This window comes from Stegodyphus dumicola, chromosome 8, assembly GCF_044657685.1.
Source record: "Stegodyphus dumicola isolate Sdum_Otavi_A_Nest chromosome 8, ASM4465768v1".
Taxonomy (NCBI): domain Eukaryota; kingdom Metazoa; phylum Arthropoda; class Arachnida; order Araneae; family Eresidae; genus Stegodyphus; species Stegodyphus dumicola.
In genome coordinates this window covers 143,454,187-143,471,952 of record NC_140775.1, presented here as the reverse complement: position 1 = coordinate 143,471,952, position 17,766 = coordinate 143,454,187, and the positions used below count along the sequence as shown (strand labels likewise).

At 32.6% G+C, this 17,766-nt stretch overlaps 1 protein-coding gene across 2 annotated transcripts in view; it reads left to right on the top strand.

Moving 5' to 3' along the window:
* LOC118181908 (cytochrome c oxidase assembly protein COX19) overlaps positions 1–16,055 on the top strand; it is a 28,635-nt gene extending 12,580 nt beyond the window's left edge. For both annotated transcript variants that reach the window (XM_035351142.2, XM_035351143.2), the window contains exons 3-4: positions 12,619–12,730; positions 15,835–16,055. In XM_035351142.2, coding sequence (XP_035207033.1) covers positions 12,619–12,730; positions 15,835–15,895 — 173 coding nt within the window. In that variant the 3' untranslated portion in view covers positions 15,896–16,055. The remainder of the gene's footprint in view (positions 1–12,618; positions 12,731–15,834) is intronic.
* The last annotated feature ends 1,711 nt before the right edge of the window (positions 16,056–17,766 follow it).

Here is a 17,766-nt window from a genome sequence, read left to right as displayed (position 1 = left end):
CGGTCCTCAAAACGGAATAGTACCGTCACTTTTTATTTTTTTGCCAACGGGTGGGATGTTTATTGAATTTTAACACCTTTATTTTTCGAATGGCCGTTGGCACATGTTTTAGATGTACTGGTGAAAACTCTATTAGTTACGTACCAGCCCAAAAGAAAGTCACAAACTCAGTTTTGCGTTGAGTTTTGTGTAAACAAATTAGAGCCCAATTTAATACAATATTGCTAAATTTTATTAGCTGATTAACTGATAGAGTCATATGATTATAGTTTTCAGACTGTATTAGTTATTTAATTATGCTGATATTAGTTTTTTAATGTTCAGTAATATGCTACTTAAGACTTTGCACCTTTATAATATTTCTTATTTGAAATTTTTGCACTTACATTACACTGTTGCCTTCTTAATGTGGTAATCTTTACTACTTCTTACTCATACTGGTTATCATGATTTTCGCTCATACTGGCCATACTACTTATTACTCATGCTTATTTTTTCAGAAACATGGTTATTTTATTATTTCAAGATTTAAGTGCACAAATAGGAGTGCCAGAAAATGAAATTTTTAAAAAGAAATGGAGTAATCTGTGCACTGAGTACACAAAGGAAATGCATATTTTTTTTTTTTTTTTTAATTTTGCTGCAAACTAAGTTTAGCAAAAAATCAAAATCACACAGCATCTACTTTTCAAATTCCACCGTGTCTTCAAAACACAACTCCCGAAGCAGGGTATTACACGAACCATGAATTTCTTGTCGTTTGACCCAGTTTCTGGTTCAAACACGTTTTCTTCTTTTTTCCACCTTTTGCAGTAGTAGCTAAGTTCAAAATTGTAGCTGTTGCTATAGTAGCAATTTAAAGTAAAATAGTCATCTATTATTTTTACTATTTGACAACACCGTAAACTTTGTTTACAAATCATAGATAGAGTGACTCTGTAGAGGGCAGAAACACTTCCTTTCACAGTGATTGGCTGAGTGAATTCCTGTACTAATGAAAAAAATCATTCCGTGGGGACAGGCTATCTATCTTAGTATTCTCAGCCAGGTAAGTCAGCCAAGGAAATCACTACATATAGAAGGGCCTTAAGAACTGAAACCTTTCTAATTTAAACAAAAATTCTCTTAACAGACTGCCAGATTGGATAAATGCACAGTTAACTTACAGCTCTGTTGCTGCTTGGATACTGTTTCATTTTGCTGTGCGTTGTTGTGCTGCTGAGTATGACATTATTTAAAATGTGATACTCTATATAAAATTGTGCTGTGTGTATTGTGCTCATGATCATGTATAATAAAAATATAGTTTTGATTATTAGTTCATGTCCAGCGATAAAGATTATGTTCAGTTCGATTATGTCTGTCTACAAATCTCTCCTTCAAGTGTCAATCTTTACAATTATGTAGTAAAATCACTCCAAGTTATAATGCAGAGAACCATCATCAATCCATTGCAGCTTACACTCCAAGTTTTTATCACACACACACACACATATATATATATATACTCATCTTACTAAAAAAATTTCACAAAGTTTACATAGTGTTAATATAATTGAAAGTGAAGGTGTCAGAAGACATTTTACTCAGGTAAGAAGATACAACTCACTCTTACAATAATATATCACAATTTTAAAAATTTATTTTAAAACTTGACAGAACAGCCATTTTCTTACTAAAGTCTCTACAGCGCTTCATCTCACTTAAACTCTTCTTACTAAAAAAATTTTTGGCATAATAATTCTTACTTGAGAAAAAGATGAAATACCTCTACATTTATTAATTATAGTCAAAAGTCGTTAATCCAGACTCGTCGGGACTTCGCCGATTCCGGATTATAGATCATCAGTTTAAATCTGATAAGATGGCATGCAGAAATTATAAAATTAAAAATATGAAACCGTAATTTATGAAATAAAGAACAATTATGATCTGAAAGGTATCAAAATTTACAAAAAAAAAAAAAAAAAAAAACTTCATATTTATTTGTTTACTTTATTAAACATTTCTTTCAATGTAAGTTGTTTAAGTTGCTTTGTTTTATGTGATAATATTTTCTCTTTAATTCTATAAACAGACATAATTTCTTGTTCAGTTACAAAGTTCCGCTGTTCAAGTCCTATAATTGCTGTGTCGAGAACACCGACTAATTTGTCAATTGAAATTTTTTCATTTTCAATAACCTCTGTGTCACTTTCTTCACTATCGGAAGCAAATTATAATGACGAGAAATTTGATTTAAATCATATCAAAGACGAAATACATCGAGATGAAATACTACATTTAGTAAGGAATTATAAGTCAAATAAAATGAAAACATCTGCCCTGAAGATAAGGATAGTGCTGACAGGTCAACTTCCAATTCAATGCGTGCCGCGGCGTTGAAAACATCTGCCCTGAAGATAAGGATAGTGCTGACAGATCAACTTCCAATCCATTAGGTGCTGCAGCGTTTACCCCCCCCCACCCTCCCAGAGCAGTGTAAAATTGATAAACAGGTTTCAAAATGATTAGGTAATTTTTTGCAGCAATTCCACTTTTGTTTAATGGACTTCGAAATATACTTTTGCTTTGTACATCCTTTATATATTAGTAAATATATATCGGAAATTCTGTTTGACATAATCGAAAGTTCAAGCTTACTTTTATAAAATTGCTCTAACAGTCTGCAAAAAATAATAAGCCGGATCCAATTCAAAGATTAAGGAACAACGCAATCTGCAACATTAACTGAATTAGATAATTTTAGCTTAGCTTATACATTAAACGCACATGCGTAAACGTATTTTATGCATGCGCGCACACGCATATTCGCAGCCGTAAAGGTCTTACGCCACGCATGCGCAGAAAGTTTGTAGCTTTGTGGTCCGGATTATGGGTGTCTGAATGAATGACTTTTGACTGTACTGTTAATTGATCAGAAGTTGATTTGTTCCTCTTGAAAAGTCAATTTTCAATGAATGAAGATAATTACTTGGTTTATTGATTACGTTTTCACTTTTAATTATACCTTTTTTAAAAGTTTCCATTTTAAAAAATTTTTTCAAGATTCAATTTTTAAATATGCTTATAAGTTACTTAATTTCAATAGAATTCTAACTACCTTTATCAAAGGAGATAATATACTAAATAATCCATTAGTAAATAAATAATTATTTTATAACTTTGCAGCTTTTTCACAAGTATTAGGCAATTTATTGCGGTTTAAATTTACTTATATATATATATAAATAAATATATATATATATATAAAGAAACATAATAGGCTAAAAAATAAAAGCAAAATTTTTTTAACCTGTCCTGCACTATAGTGGGGGGATTGAAGTACTATAAACTTAAAGCATCTGAATTTAATATAAAATTGGAATCAAAGCAAGGCAATTCTTCAACAATATTAATAATTGCAACCGTGTATAAGAGGTTTAACATAAAATTTAAACACATTAAAATGAGAATTCATAGTAGAACAAACTCAAAAAATAAAAATTTAATAGGAAAAATATACAAAAATATAAAAATTAATCTCTTTTTACTGAAACTCCAATGTAGAACTCCTCAAGGAAAAATGAATTAAAGCTTCATAAAAGTCGATTAATATATTTCTAAAACATGTTTCGTTCTCCTGGTTTATTTGAAATTAAAAACTGAAAAAAGATTCAATTCTATAAAACCAAAAAGTCAAATCTCGAATGTACCAGAATTTTCTCTACACGCTTTCGAAACACTAGGGAAAAAGACTAAAACATTACATTGGGTCAAATTGACTACTCAGAAAAACCATAAAACTTTACATCATGCAAATTGACCATTCAAAAAAACAAATTGGTCTATAACCATTATATGCAAATCCAAAGTACAAAAGCAGTTACAAATAAAGAGCAAAACAATTATACTTTAAACAAAATTGTCAAATAAACCAGCGGTCGTCAACCCTTAGAACTTCATGGACCACTACATATTTAATTTTATATTTGGAAACCACTAATATGAATTTAAAGAAAAAAAAAAGATAAATACATTTATACAATAATAATCAGCAAACTTTTATTTTATTAATGTGAAATGCACCCATTAAAGGTTATATAGTAATTATTTTTAAAAAATGAAAAATTTAAGTATTGTATATTTTTAGTGTTATATTTAATAATAACAATTAAAACATTATTAACATCTCACTGATACACATATTTCTTTCACATTGAAAACTTGAATGAAAAGTACAAAAATCTTACCTTCTTGTACAGAAAGCTTCACATTTCCATATCACTGAAAAGGAACTTCACGAAAAGCAAGAACAAACCGGCAAACACAAAGCAATATCAATAAACTGAAAGTGTTATGCCACCAATTTTTAATTACTGTAAACATAATAATCATCGCTTAGTCAGCAATGGCACTATCGATCAACAGTTAGACGAAACTTCCAGTGATGCAATTATAAACAAGAATGCAGTTGGTTATCGTAAAAATCCGTCAAGTTGTGTATTGACAGGGAGAAAACTATGTTATTAACAACTACAATAGCATATGTTTGTAATTCAAAAGGAAAGAGAATTCTGGTTCACACTATTACTAATAATAGCAGCATATCCATGGATGCCAACTTTCACTTTCAAATGTCGCTAGATACACCTGCAAAAGTAGCTAAAAAATCGCTAAATTCAGAAGGAATTTTGCTAAAAGTATTAGCTAAAATTTAAAAAAAAAAAAAAAAAAAAAAAGTATAATCCGTATTCCATAATAGGTTTTGTTACTCGTCATTTTTTAAACTAAATCTTCATAAAAAATATAAATTATGTGTCAATTTTTCTGTGGACCATAAAAAAGTTTCACGGACCACCGGTTGGCGACATACAGACACAACAGAACTGGCTCAAAGTTGAGGAAAAGGAAAAATATAGGCTATAAAAGAAGTTTTCACAAAATTGGGGTACAATATGTCTTTGAAACTATAAGCCCTTTTTTTTTTTTTTTTTTTTTTTTTTTTTTTAAGTAAAAGCAAGATTTGCTACTTATTAAATTTACAAAATAGTAGAAGACTGTCTTCACGTAATCTGGCTGTAATACGTCTTTGAAACTAGAAGCCATATTTTCAGTAAAAGCAAAATTTGCCAAGTATTAAATTTACAAAATAGTAGATAGTATAAAGAATAATTAAAAGGCTAAATAAATAAGATTTTTTTACTTATTTACATTAAATTTCTTGTTGTAGTCATCCAACTATTACCCCTATTAAAGTTTAAGTAATAATTATCATATCTCCTTAGATGAGAAATTAAAAATAAGCAGTTAATACCAGCTTTCTTTAAAGATATAGAAATTTCGAATAGATGTGTTTTATTCTCTAAGAGAATTTTGACCAAGTTAGTGATTTTTTCTTTAAGTACACTGCTGGCCACCCAAATTGCAACACCAAGAAAGACAAGAGATATCACAACAAAATTTATTTAGTAGATAACATGTTGACGAAGTATCAAATGATTCAATTTATAGACTTCTGTGAAATGTGGTTCCTTCCAGAATCAGAAGCCAGAGTAGCCGCCATTGTTGGAGATCACCGCTGCCACACGCCTCGGCATTGATTCAAAGAGACCTTGGATGTGGTCTTGGGGTACAGCAGACCAAGTAGCTTCCACACATTGCCAAAGTTGATCTGGTGTGGCAGCTTGGAATGTAATCTGGGTCAATCGTTCAGCTACCATGGACCACATGTTTTCTATCGGCGAAAGATCCGGAGAGCGGGCCAGCCAGGGAAACAATTCAATTTGGCAATTGATGAAGAACCCTTTGACAATGTGTGCCACGTGTGGTCTCACATTATCCTGTTGAAATATGGCTGTGGGCAAGCCCTGAAGATAAGGAAGGACAACTGGCTCCAAGACTTTGGAGATGTAGCGCTGTCTGTTTGGAGTACCTGGCAATGCATATTAGAGGAGTGCGAGAGTGATATTCAATACCGCCCCATACCATAATACCTGGTGCAGGACCAGTGTGGTGGTGCATAACACAGCTGTTCAGCATTCTCTCCTCCACAGTGTCTCAAGACTCGAATCCAACCATCGTTGTATTGCTGACAGAAGCATGACTCGTCAGTAAAGACAATTTCATTCCATTCTGCCGTCCACATCCTTCTTTCATCGCACCATTGGCAGTGGAGACGTCTCTGGTTCTGCGTCAAGGGTAGACGAAGCAATGGACATCCTGCGGACAGACCACTCTGCTGTAAACGGCGTCAAATGGTATGCGAAGACACTAGATGATGTGTTACAGACTGAATGTGCTGTGCTATGGTTCGTGATGTGACTGAGTGATCTGTCACTGCCATGCGCACAATGTTCCTGTCATCAGGTGAAGTGGTGCACTGATGTGGATGCGATCGAACACGTCGGTCCATCGTACCCTCCTGCATCCAATGGTCACACATCTGCATTACAGTTGTTTGGTTTCGTCCAACATGACTATCAATTTCCCTGAAAGATAATCCACACTCTCGGTAGGCCACTATCCTTCCTCTGTCGAACTCTGATACTTGATCAAACGGTGATTGTTGTTTACTACAAAGCATAATTTTTTTTTTTTTTTTTTTTTTTTTTTTTTTTTTTTTTTTAACCACAAGAAAAACACAATTGTCGACTTGAAATCGTCGTAAACTCCAAGCCTTAAATAGCGCTTTGAAAAGGTGTGCGTCTGCGCTGAAATCATTTGCATATCTCACCTCTGCTAATGCATGTTGTAAATTTCATGTTATTTGCATGCTTCCTTCAGGGTGTTGCATTTACAGTTGCCAGCAGTGTATTCAACTTTGTTGAAAATATTTTTGATTCTAAGGAATTGAGTATGTATGGTATTAAGTACAGTACAAAGTCCGTAATCAGGACTCGTCGGGTCTTTGGCGATTCCGGATTAGGGGTTTTCCAAATTATAGATCATCAATTTAAATCTGGTAAGATGGCATGCAGAAATTATACAATTAAAAATATGAAACCGTAATTTATGAAATAAAGAACTATTATGATCTAAAGGGTATCAAAATTTACAAAAAAAAAATATTTATTTGTTTATTTTATTAAACATTTCTTTCAATGTAAGCTGTTTAAGTTGCTTCATTTTTTGTGCTAATACTTTCTCTTTAATTCTATAAACAGACATAATTTCTTGTTCAGTTACAAAGTTCCACTATTCTGGTCCTGTAATTGCTGTGTCGAGAATACTGACTAACTTGTCAATCAAAATTTTTTCGTTTTCAATAACCTCTCTGTCACTTTCTTCACTATCGGAAGTGCGCATGGGTAAACACCTTGCGCGCATGCTTAAATGCTCTACGCGCATGTGTAAGTTTGTGGCTTTGAGGTCCGGATTATAGATCATTCCGGATAATGGACGTCAGAATTATGTTCTTTGTACTATATTACTCTTTTGGAGATATCGGTGTGCCAGTTATTAGTTTTATAGTAGGGAAATCAAAATCTCTTCTTTTGTCATAAATTTTAATATCTTTAAAAATGATAATTTGCAAATCTAGATAATTAATATCTCCTTGTTGGAAGTTAGTTTTATTGAGTTTCAAACGTGAAGGGTATGAGTGATCGTATTCTATGTGATTGCAATAATATCATCCGTGTATCTGTAAATGTTAGAGTAATATGAACATTGTACTTGAGATAACTGTTGTTGGAAATGAAATTCCTTGGTGAAAAGAAACAAATTGCAAATCACAGAGCTAGCGCTATTTCCCATTGGGATATACAGTGGATGGACAAAAATATGGAAACACCTTGTGAAATGCATGTTTGAAAAGAAAGATTGATTTTAATGAAATATGTAGGTGGCGCTGACGTTTTTGACTACTGACGCCACCTATGCAACTTCGTAAATGTGCTAAACAGTTCACTTGTTGTCGGAGTACTGTTATGTGAGATTGTCATTGCATTATGTCAGAGTTAACAGACTTCGAACGTGGGCAAATTGTTGGAGCACGTATGGTAGGTGCTTCCGTAAGCAAGGTAGCCGAGGTGTTTAGTGTTTCAAGAGGTACTGTATCGAAGATTTATTCTGCATATTTGAAAAGTGGAAAAACATCATCTGGTAAATATCAGCACGGACGAAAGTGTGTCCTGAGTGATCGTGACAGACGATCATTAAGGGCAATTGTGACAAAAAATAAGAAGACCACAGCTGCAAAAGTTACTGCTGAAATGAACGTTGTGTTACCGAGCCCTGTGAGTACCAAAACAATTAGAAGGGAGCTTCATAAATAGGGAATTGCTGGCCGTGCTGCAATTGAGAAGCCACTCATCAGTGATGCTAATGCCCGTAACAGGAAAAGGTGGTGTTTAAGTCATAAAGCCTGGACTATAGAGCAGTGGAAGCAAGTAATATGGTCTGACGAGTCTTCTTTCACATTGTTTCCCTCTTCTGGCCGAGTTTACGGCTGGAGAACGCCATCTCAAGCCTATAATACAGACTGTTTGTTGCCAAGAGTGAAACATGGCGGGGGTTCTGTTATGGTTTGGGCAGCCATATCGTGGTTCTCTGCTAGCCCCATGATAACTGTATCAGGGCACATGACTGCCAAGACTTATGTGAACATTTTGGCCAATCAAGTTCATCCCATGGTACAAACTTTGTTCCCCGATGGTGATGGTGTCTTCAGAGATGACAAAGCCCCTGTTCACACAGCTCACATTGTCCAGGACTGGTTTTCTGAGCACGAGGATGAGTTGTCCCATCTCCCCTGGCCACCACAGTCACCAGACCTGAATATTATCGAACCTTTGTGGTCTACATTGGAACGGAAAGTGCGTTCTCGTTATCCACCGCCAACATCGTTATCTGAACTTGCCACCATTTTCCAGGAAGAATGGTATAATATTCCCTTGGCAAACATACAGGAACTGTATTTATTCATTCCGAGAAGTCTGCAAGCTGTTTTGGATGCCAATGGGTTTCCTACACCATATTAAACAAAGAAACATGTTTTTTTAAAGGTGTTTCCATATTTTTGTCCAACCCCTATATATATACACACACCAAATGTATGTATATATACATTTGGTAACTGCAATAAAAAAGCAAGCTGTGCAAGTAGATATTATAGCAGTCCCATATACAAAATTTCAATATTCTATGACTAATAATTTTTTAGTTATTTGAGATGTACAGACATCATTAAAAAGTCCATTTTACAATGCATTTTGGAAAAGAAGAGTCCTTTATTCTGTCCAAATGTACTAACATGCCACAAAAAAAAAATCATCCAAATTGGTTCAGAAATGGTCAAAATGAATATTTCTGTTGAAATATGATAACCAAAATTTTTTGCGATTACAAAACATTCTTCTTACTTTGTACAAAGAATTTTAAAAAAGGGGGGAGAAAGATAAAAACTACTCATCTGACATATTGATTTCCAAAATCTGAAAAGATTCATATAACCTTATGGGATGAAAATAATTTGAGTATTTAAAACAGAATAATTGAAGAATACTAATTGTCTTCGAAATAAAATCTCATATTGCAATATTTATATTTGGTGTTTTGATGTGATGAATTTTGACCAAGATTTGTGAAATGAAATGACATCAGACATGTTTAGTTAATGCTTTAAATGGAATTTAAAATTTTATTCCATGCAGTCAAATGTGATGTTCTATTTATTTTAATATAGAACTGAGTAAAAAAGAACTTTTAAAAAGTGTTATAAGGTATTTTCTCTCTCCTTTCTGCATACCTTCATAGTGTAACGGGTAGCATACTTAGCTTGTATTCGAGAGGTCTAGGTTCGAGTTTCAGCAAGGGCACTGCATATTTTTCACCTCTCCTGTTTCAAAATCACTTAATGTACCTATGGTGGCACCCGAACTGACAAAGTGGTGGATGATGATTCTTTACCACCAGGATTTGGCAGTTGGGTCACCGAATCCCCATTTGCCCTTTAAAAGGGTTCGGCACGTATTCGAGAGATCCTCGTTCAAGTTCCAGTGAGGGCATTGCTCATTTTTCAAGTAGTCTTGCTTCAAAAATAACCTAATGACTGTACAGTGTAATGAAATTTCAGAAATATACATACTTTCAAATTCTATTCAAGTCTATATTGTTTATGTTGTTATAGAAATTCTTTTATGATTTTGCTTCTTCTCTCTCTCTCTCTCTCTCTCTTTTTTTTTTTTTTTTTTTTTTTTTTTTTTTTTTTTTAATTTTTTACCAAGTGTGTCCTACCCATGTGGCTTTCAAAGTCTGTTTTGTGTTTTTTCTCATATGTAATATATGTAATAATAAATGTAATTACAGATATTACATAAATGTAAACATTATGTTTTTAAATAATAAATTTCTCATATAAAACTTTGTCATAACTGAACAATCCAGTCACAGACTTGCCAACTCTCCCGATTTAGGCGGGAGACTCCCGATTTTCGATCGCTCTCCCGCCAACCCGATTTACAATATATTTCTCCCGACTTTTTCTTATTCTTAAAATTTCTGACGATTTTTATGGAACTTGTCTTAATACTTTGTTATATGAACAAAAAAAAGTGATTTTGAACGTCCGAAACAAATGAATTTTCTCTATATTATATCTAAAACAAAACCTTGCGAATTAGATAACTTCTGCTTTGTGAGTGAGAGCATATACGTATCCAGAAACGGCCTTCTCCAGTTTTCCAATGGGCATCGTGATCCACTACGTGTCATCTGGCATATATTAGCCAATGATGACAAAACAAGCTGCTATTTGGATGTTCTTTAGTTATTTCGGTCATTTTGTCCTGAGTTGTTTGAGTACACGTGCCTTCAGAAATAGTTTTAGAAATTATCAGCTTTTGTTATGTCTGCGAGAAAGGTGAAATTCTCGTGTACGTTTCAAAAATCGTAGACAGTTGACTTTCCTTCCATTATTTCCTCAAGGAAATGTAATAAATTTGCGATGTGTACCGCCTTTCGTTGCGATTTTTCGATTTTGCATGGTGGAAGGGCGGATGTTCTCAAACATGTGCGTACTCAAAAACACAAGGGCAACGTGAGTTGTTTTGAAAAAAAAAAAACGAAAAATTAAATTTTTCTTCGGAAACAAAGGACCAAAAAGTTATTAATGCAGAATGTCTGTTCTCTGCCTTTTTACTGGAGCACAACCTTCCACTGAATGCATCAGATCACGCTGCAGCTTTATTAAAAAAAATGTTTCCCGATAGTGAAATCGCTAAGAAATACTTAAGTGCAGGAACCAAAAGAGGTGCAATTGTTAAAGAAATGGATTTGAAAAATAAATCTTCAGTTATTGATTGCATTAAAACAGCTCCGTTCTGCCTCTCTACGGATGGAAACAATAATACTGATTCAAAACTGTATCCAATTGTTGTTTCTTTTTTTTAATCCAGAGTCTTCAGAAATTGAGTGCAGTCTTGGTGCCGATAATGCACCAATATTGGTAGGCTTAAAGACTGGTGTTGCAGGCATCTTCAGAAAGGAAAATTCAGATTTGCAGATTATGATGTGCACCTGTCATTTCTTAAATTTAGCAGCTGAAGAAGGAGTAGCTTCTTTACCAATAAATGTGGATGAACACATTGTTGATATTTATTATTGTCTTGAAAGGAGTTCTAAAAAGGAGGAAAAATTGAAACAGGTCCAACAGCTGCATAACAGCAGTTTACAATTAGAAAACTTGGATGAAGTTATAAAATCAGCTAGGATTGACACCCAGTGGAGTTTAATTGGAAAACTGAAAGATGCTGATGGAATTTTAAAATATAGTGAACTGTCTAGAATTATGTTGGCCATCTTCACAGTTCCCCATAGTAATGCAGAGTGTGAGAGGATTTTCAGTGTTGTTGCGAAAACGAGGACTAAATTTAGATCTAATATTAGTGATGACACATTAGAAAACTTTTATTAGTGAAAGCAGGCCTACGTGGCAATTGCTATGAACAAAATTATGAAGTTTCTTTCTTAAAGAAAACAAAATCTGCCACTGTTTATACCATTTGTACGAAAACTGATTAAAGGTGTTTTTTGTTTGTTTGTTTTGTTTTCTTAAACGATGTAAGTAATAAAAATGTTTTTTATGTGTAAGGTATTTTTGTGTTGCTTGCATTTAGGAATTAGTTACTATTTAAAGTTAATTCATTATTAAAAACTACATTTTCCTCATTTAAAAAGTCGTTTTAACATTGTGAAAAATCTCCCGATTTCTTAAAAAAATCTCCTGATTTCTGAGTGTCATAGGTTGGCAAGTATGCAGTCATATTCAATCCTTAAATTAGATTTTGCTATAGCTGTTTATAATGTCTACATCTAATAAAAAATAAAGCGTTAAGCAACTGTTTTTCTGTGTAGTGATTTTAAAAAGATATAATTGTAAGAGAAAATAAATTATGGATTTTTTCCTTATTTATGAGGAGTTCCTTTTATTGATCTCATCTCAAAATTTAAAATTTCTGTATTTATATTTACGTATAAGATACACAAATCCGAATCAGGCAATGTGATCTTGTAGACTACTGTAAGCATATAATGTTATTATAAAATTAAAAGAAAAAATAAAATGCATTCTTTTTTGTTTGCATGAAGTTATTAACATATTTCAAGGTGTTTTTTTTTTTTTTTTTTTTTTTTTAGGAGAATGTAAAAAACAAATGCTGAAGTACTTATTATGTTTGAACCAAAAAGACAACTCTAATATTGTATGTAGATCTTTAGCAAAAGATTACCTTCAGTGTAGAATGGATAAGTGAGTACTGTTATATATTATTATATTTTAGCTTCAGAAATGTATTAAAAGAAAATTAAATTACCTAAAAACTATTCATACTAATCATTATTAAGAAATTTAGGAAGAACAAAGTGGATTCCATGCTGCATAAAATTTTGATTTAAATGATTGCATTATACAGTCAAAAGTCTTTAACCCGGACGTCCATAATCTGGAATGATCTATAATCCGGACATCAAAGCTACAAACTTTCTGCGCATGCGTAAATGCATAATGCGCATGCGTAAAGGTATAATGCGCATGCGTAAATGCATTTAAGCATGCGCATTATACCTTTACGCATGCTCGTTTAATGTATAACCGACAGTATAAGCTAAGCTAAAATTATCTAATTATCTATTTCAGTTGCGTTATTTCAGATTTTGTTGTTCCTTAATCTAATTGGATCAGGCTTATTATTTTTTGCAGACTGTTAGAGCAATTTTATAAAAAGTAAGCTTGAACTTTCGATTATGTCAAAAAGAGTTTCCGATTCTGGAGCTGCCAAAGGATCTACGAAGCGAAAGCATGTTTCGATGTCCATCAAACAAAAAGTGGAATTGCTGCAAAAAATGGATAAAGGCATGAAGAAAGTGACAGAGAGGTGATTTGTTTCTCTAACCGTTCCAAAATCTGTTTATCAATTTCACACTGCTCTGCCGGGGAGGGGAAACACCGTGGCGCGCAATGAACTGGAAGTTGATCTGTCAGCACTATCCTTATCCTCAGGGCAGATGTTTTTATTTTATTCTGCTTATAATTCCTTACTAAATGCAGTATTTCATCTCGATGTACTCCGTCTTTGATTTAAATCAAATTCCTCGTCATTATAAATATCACGAATACACATAAAATAGTTTTCTGGTTGCAATTTTCTAATTTCGACTATGCGTAATGTATGCTTTACACATGCATGTGTTGAAAGAAATGTTTAATAAAGTAAACAAATAAATATTAAGCTTTTTTTTTTGTAAATTTTGATACCCTTTAGATCATAATTGCTCTTTATTTCATAAATTATGGTTTCATATTTTTAATTTTATAATTTCTGCATGTCATCTGACCAGATTTAAACAGATGATCTATAATCCAGAATCACCGAAGTCCCGACGAGTCCAGATTAAAGACTTCTGACTGTATCACTCGCTTATCATAAACACTTGGTTTCAGTTCGTGAAAGCGGCTGATTTTGTAGGCGTAAAATCCAATAACACGCCGCAAAACTCTCCATACCGTGGAATAATTCATGTTCAATTGTCGAGCTAGACCCCAGGCGCAATGCAATTGCAGTTGCCACATTATTTATTACATCTTCTGATACTGGTTTACGTCCTCTCTCAGCGCAAATGGTCAGTGATCCTGTTTCTTCGAACTTCTTAATAATTTTCCTAAGACCATTCAGCGATAAAGGCCCTAATTTTTTTCTGGTTCGAAATTCCCAAAGAGCTGCGGATGCATTACATTGATTCATCTAACACAGCTTCGCCAGTAACGCACGTTCCAGTAACGTGAGAGGCATGTCCACTGGAGCTCGTTTACTTCAGCTGAGATTATTTGTCGGAGCTGTCTACTACTTGCTTTTATAGCCGCTATTACTGGCGCTGTCATCACACAACATTTGCATTTTTCTTTTATACCCGTGTTTTATGCTAATTATCATTATTGTAAGCTACAGCAGCAGTACAAAATTCCCTAGTGGCGATTTTTGGAACTACATTTTTTTTCACGAAATCCTTTTTCCCGTGTCTTGATTATTCTAAATACCAAGTTTGGTGCCATTTCGGCTATTAGATCGCGCTACAGGGCCCTTCAAACACTGTCACTTTAAAAAAGATCATCCTGTATTTCATTTTGCAAAAATTACCAATCTTTTAATTACTGGCTTGCTTATTAGAGATAGATTAGCCTCTTTTGTTAAGAAAAATATATGGAGTGAAATCGAAGAAGAATATTATTGGACTGATTCATCAACAGTCTTATCTTGGATTAAGAAAAAGGAAATATGCGGTACTTTTGTCCATAACAGAATAAAAGAAATTCAAGATTTAACCAGAACTGAAGATTGGCATTATATTTCAAGTGTAAGAAATCCTGCCAATTTACTCTTGAAGGGTGTTAGAAGCTATGATTGTGAGAAGAGACATATTGGTTAACCCTCTGAGCAGCATGAATGGTTTTATTCAGTCGAGAGATTTTTTCTCACTTGGTATATATAAACTTGCAATTTATGATATTTTGCTTTTGTACTTTATTTCATAATGTAAGTGTCATTTTAATAAATGTAAGTTTATGATAATGAAGACTAAAATTTACAAATTTAACTAATAAATTATGTTTAAATACATGTCTTCACAACAGATACAAAAACTATTTCCACTCAGAGGGCTAAGAAAGCAGAAAAATGAATGACCACAGTACAATCCTTTTGCAGATGAAGAATTAAATGCAGGGGGGGGAACTGTACATCATTAAATTGTAATAGCAATACAAACTTCTGAATGTCATCATATATTTTGAATTATACAAAGATTTTAATAATGGTAACTTGTATGTTGAGATTTAATAGAAATGCATGACTATAAGAGAAAAAATATGAAAAGTGAGAGTTAAAGGTTTATGAATTGCTGACAGTGGACAATTTGTCTGTTCACAGATGGAAATATTTCCGAGTTCAAAACAAAGACTGAAAAAAAAAAAAAAAAAAAACATGAACAAAGTACATTTCATAAAATCAACATCAGTGGTCAAAGAGAAACTGGTTCACATTCTCGGAATGCATAGAAAAATCGTGTGGCCATCTTTCCTGGGAATTGACCCTGGATGAATCAGTATTCAATAAAGGCTTGGCCACTGGCATCCAATAGCTCTGAAGCAATACAGTCAAGTTAATTCAATCTATTATGACAGTAAAATAGAATTTTGTCTGCTATCTTCAATGTCAGTATTAATATGAAATATAATTCTTTTACTCTCATTAATCATTTTTGGAAACTGTATGCTTATTCCAAATAGAATACATTACAGTAGAATTTTTACCTTTGTGTTCAATACTCAGTATTTACAATAAATATTTTCTGTTCCAGGAACTTAATGGCTCGTGAAGACTGGGATAAACTGGGATTTTCAGAAAAGCAAGATAGTTAGAATATTATATATCATGTTAATACTTTTCCTTGTGATATTTGTGAACTAAAAGGAAAGGGTATTTTATAATTTCTTCTAGCAGAGATAATGTATTTATAATATTAAAATTTGTACCTTTGAATGCAAATGAATATTTAATAAATATACACTATATAAATAATTATATCTAAATAGCTTATATTTTAAAAGCTTCCAAAAATTTAATTTATCTTGTGTCCATTACTTGCCATTCAGAAATAAATGTACTGATCATTATACCCTAAAAAAAATTATATTTACTTAGTTCCTATCTATAATCCCTAATTCAAGTAACAAAAAATACATTACAGTTAGATGATGATGAAGTTACAAAAGATTGAGTTATGTTTACTGGCATTCAATAAATAGTTGTATTCAAACACAGTAAAACTTTCTATTGTGCCAACCAGGACTTCAGATTTTTTTTTTTTTTTTTTTTTTAATAGATGAAATAAAAAAACTTGAATATCAGTCATGATCAGTAATCATGTTTTAAGACACAACAAAGTACTTTTTTTAAATAAAATAAATATAAACATAGGTCTAAATGTGATATAATCCTGTAATATCAAAAAAAAAAAAAAAAGTCCCTTATTCTGCCCTTTATAATTAAGTTTCAAATAGTCCCTTATTATTAAGTTTCAAAATATCTGTTTGTGAAAGTTTTAGGTTCTCTTTTGGTTTTCTAGTTGGCTTTTTCCATAAATTTCTTGAATCCAAAATAATTAATGTGTTTACAAATGCAAATATCATTGTTTATGTAGAGATAACTTTCCTTTTTTAAAATAATTCTGCAATTTGTTCGTCAGATATGTTTTTGTCATTGGCAGGCCAACTTCAGATATAGTTTAGAGTGTCAGTTAAGATGTTCTCACAAATGACAAATAAATAAAGGTACGTTTTTGCTTTGAATTTTTTCCCCCCTCCACCCAGGGCATTGAAAATACTGAAGCCACAGTTGGTCACAAAACAAAACGGGTAATATAATTATCATGAAAAGTTTAAAATAAAATAATTATGACAGCTTTGAACTCTGGTTGAACCAATGAGCAACAGTCTTACCATTTGGCCGCTAATGAGCACAATTATACAGAAAAACATTGTAGTATGCAGGATTTGCATCAAAGTGTTCAACTGCAAAAAAACACTTCATAGGTTATTCTTGTTCCAAACATGCCTCAAATAGTAATAAAGAAACTAAATGTATTAAGAAAAAAAAATACATGCATGCAATGAAATTTTGGGTTTCATGATGATGATGATAGTGCATAAAAATAACAATGCAATCATAGCAGCTGATATAGTTTCTAATTTTTGGCAAAGCATTGTAGTAGTTTCAAGTGAATGTACACTGCTCAAAAAAAAAAAAAATGGGACAGTGCTATATCTCCCGTTCTACTGTGCCGATTGACAAAATTCAACCTGCGTTTTTCATGTCTCGAAAGCGCGACTTAGGATATATATTAGATTTATATATAGCACTATTCTAACATAGGTATTTTGACACAAAATTGGACTTTTTCTAAAATAACATACCAATTTTTTTCATATTTCGATTCTACGACTCAAATTATGGCAGAATACCAAGTTTTGTAAAAATCGTACGAGTAGTTTTTAAAATATTAGCTCTCAAAATTTTAGCTCCTCAATGTTAATTGAATTTGGCAAATATTTATTAATATCTCCTTTTTTATTAAACTTTTTTGATTTTTTCTCTCACATTTCGAAATTTAGGTTCATTCCAAATAAAATTTACCTATTTTTTGTGTTTTATTTTTAAAATTTCTATTTTAAAATAATTTTTATAAATTTTTCGAAAAAAATTTTGAATTATAACCTATAAAATTTTTACC